Source organism: Galeopterus variegatus, unplaced genomic scaffold (genome assembly GCF_000696425.1).
Source record: "Galeopterus variegatus unplaced genomic scaffold, G_variegatus-3.0.2 Scaffold658, whole genome shotgun sequence".
Taxonomy (NCBI): Eukaryota; Metazoa; Chordata; class Mammalia; order Dermoptera; family Cynocephalidae; genus Galeopterus; species Galeopterus variegatus.
Window position 1 is genome coordinate 366239 of NW_007726769.1, and position 2686 is coordinate 368924.

A 2686-nucleotide genomic window follows, 5' to 3' on the forward strand; every position below is an offset into this window, starting at 1 on the left:
GATCCGTTGCCGGTCACGAAAAAAGACAAAAAGACAAAAAAAAAAAGAATTCTAAAGGGTCTTCATTTCACCCTTTTTCCATTCCATGAGTTTCTCTACACCCAAGGTAGAAGTTGGACTAGAAGCCAAATCACGAGGATTGCACACAACTGTAGCCAGTTGGTGCTAATTAATATTACTTTATATAATTTAATAGATTACATATTTAATTACTGAACAATTACCACAACTTTTTCTGGTCTAACAGTACTGTCCAGTGCCCAAGGAATGGGCTAACTCTGTGACCACTTGAGGTGCCTTCTATCTAGTTCATTCTCAGCATACAAATGTATACCACCTCGAAACACAAACTGTGAGTCGTACATTTCAAAAACAAGCCATATTTTTAGTAATTCAAAGGCAGACTGTAAAATGGGTTAAGGGCCTAAGGTTTCCAGGCACCCTCACCTCATCTGATGATAATCTGTATTTCCTTCTTAGGTTCGCCTGGCCCTAATGCATGCTGAGTACTTCATGAACAATGTTAAGATGAATGACTATGTAAAAGACAGTGAGGAATGCAAGCCAGTCATCATTAATGCCCTAAAGGCCATGTATGATCTAAACATGAATGGACCCTCTAATTCTGACTTCACCAACCCACTCACCAGGCCCCGCCTGCCCTATGCCATCCTATTTGCAATTGGTGGCTGGAGTGGTGGGAGCCCCACTAATGCCATTGAGGCATATGATGCTCGGGCAGACAGATGGGTGAATGTCACTTGTGAGGAAGAGAGTCCCCGTGCCTACCATGGGGCAGCCTATTTGAAAGGCTATGTTTATATCATTGGGGGGTTTGATAGCGTAGACTATTTCAATAGTGTTAAGCGTTTTGACCCAGTCAAGAAAACTTGGCACCAGGTGGCCCCAATGCACTCCAGACGTTGTTATGTCAGCGTGACAGTCCTCAGCAATTTTATTTATGCCATGGGAGGATTTGATGGCTATGTGCGTCTCAACACTGCTGAACGTTACGAGCCAGAGACCAATCAATGGACACTCATCGCCCCCATGCATGAGCAGAGGAGTGACGCAAGCGCCACAACACTCTATGGAAAGGTACAGGACCAGGGTGGGGGGAAATGTGGAAGCAAAGAACAAGCCCTCACTTGTTCCTCAAATGACTGAGGGGCTGGCCGCTTAGCTCAGCTGGGTAGAGTGAAGCGTCACAACACCAACATCAAGGGTTTGCATCCCTGTACCGGCCAGCCACCAAAAAAAATAAAATAAGTGCCTATGTGCAACTATCTCTTATTTTACTTATTAAAAAGCAATGCAACACATATGGAAAAAAATTCAAACTGTACAGACTGGCATTAAAAAGGACCCCCTGCGACACGCATTATCCTTTCTTCCTAATACCCAGAAGTAACAATCTTAATAATCTTGCAATTCTCTTCAAACAGGTCTACATATGTGGTGGGTTTAATGGAAATGAATGCCTCTTTACAGCAGAAGTGTACAACACTGAAAGTAATCAGTGGACAGTCATAGCACCCATGAGAAGCAGGAGGAGTGGAATAGGTGTGATTGCTTATGGAGAACATGTATATGCTGTAAGTGTATCTTGTACCACAACAAAAACAATACTCCCTAGATTTTCTATTAGCAAATAGGTTTCTGCTACCATTGGTAAACATTTTAAAGGCCTTTTTTCTTTTTTGACCAGTGAGGGGATCTTAACCCTTGACTTGGTGTGGTCTGCACCGCGCTCAGCCAGTGAGCAAACCGGCCATCCCTATATAGGATCTGAACCCGTGGCCTCGGTGCTACCAGCACCGCACTCTCCCGAGTGAGCCACGGGGCCGGCCCTTACAGGCCTTTTTCGTGGAAGTTATATGAAATCGTTTCCTTCCCACAAGGCTTCTTCAGTGAACAGGAGCAATGGTTAGCAGTCAACCGTGTTTCTTTTGCTATCCGCAGGTGGGCGGCTTTGATGGAACTAATCGTCTCAGGAGTGCAGAAGCCTACAGCCCGGTGGCCAACACTTGGCGCACAATCCCCACTATGTTTAACCCTCGTAGCAATTTCGGCATCGAGGTGGTGGACGATCTCTTGTTTGTGGTGGGCGGCTTTAATGGCTTTACCACCACCTTCAATGTTGAATGCTATGATGAAAAGACCGACGAGTGGTACGATGCTCACGACATGAGTATATACCGCAGTGCTCTGAGCTGCTGTGTGGTGCCAGGCCTGGCCAACATAGGGGAGTATGCAGCTAGACGGGACAACTTCACGGGATTAGCACTGCGAGATGAAGTCAAGTATTCTGCTTCCACAAGTACCTTACCTGTATGAGCCTCTTCGTTTAGCTAATAAAAAGTCTAAGCAATAAGAATTCTTTTTTTAAATAAATGCAGTGTTTAAACTAGTCAGAGTACTGGAAAATGTTCAACTTAAGGGGCCAAGGGTTGAATGAATGAGGAAGTAGGAGGGAAGGAAGCAGGCAATTACACTTGGTAGGGCATAATGAAAGAAGAAAAAATCACAGTACAAACCAGCTCTAAGGAAATATGTTTACTTAAACCTTACATTGAGACGATTAGTGGCTTTAACACAGAACAAGATAAATTCAGGAACNGCGCACAATCCCCACTATGTTTAACCCTCGTAGCAATTTCGGCATCGAGGTGGTGGACGATCTCTT

General features: G+C 44.6%; 1 protein-coding gene across 2 annotated transcripts in view; it reads left to right on the forward strand.

Moving 5' to 3' along the window:
• The window catches only part of KLHL10 (kelch-like family member 10), a 7435-nt gene extending 5030 nt beyond the window's left edge, over positions 1-2405 (forward strand). The window contains exons 3-5 of one of the 2 annotated variants that reach the window (XM_008571073.1): positions 481-1098; positions 1446-1595; positions 1963-2405. In XM_008571073.1, coding sequence (XP_008569295.1) covers positions 481-1098; positions 1446-1595; positions 1963-2337 — 1143 coding nt within the window. In that variant the 3' untranslated portion in view covers positions 2338-2405. The remainder of the gene's footprint in view (positions 1-480; positions 1099-1445; positions 1596-1962) is intronic. The other variant, XM_008571075.1, reaches the window with a different exon arrangement.
• Positions 2406-2686: the final 281 nt, after the last annotated feature.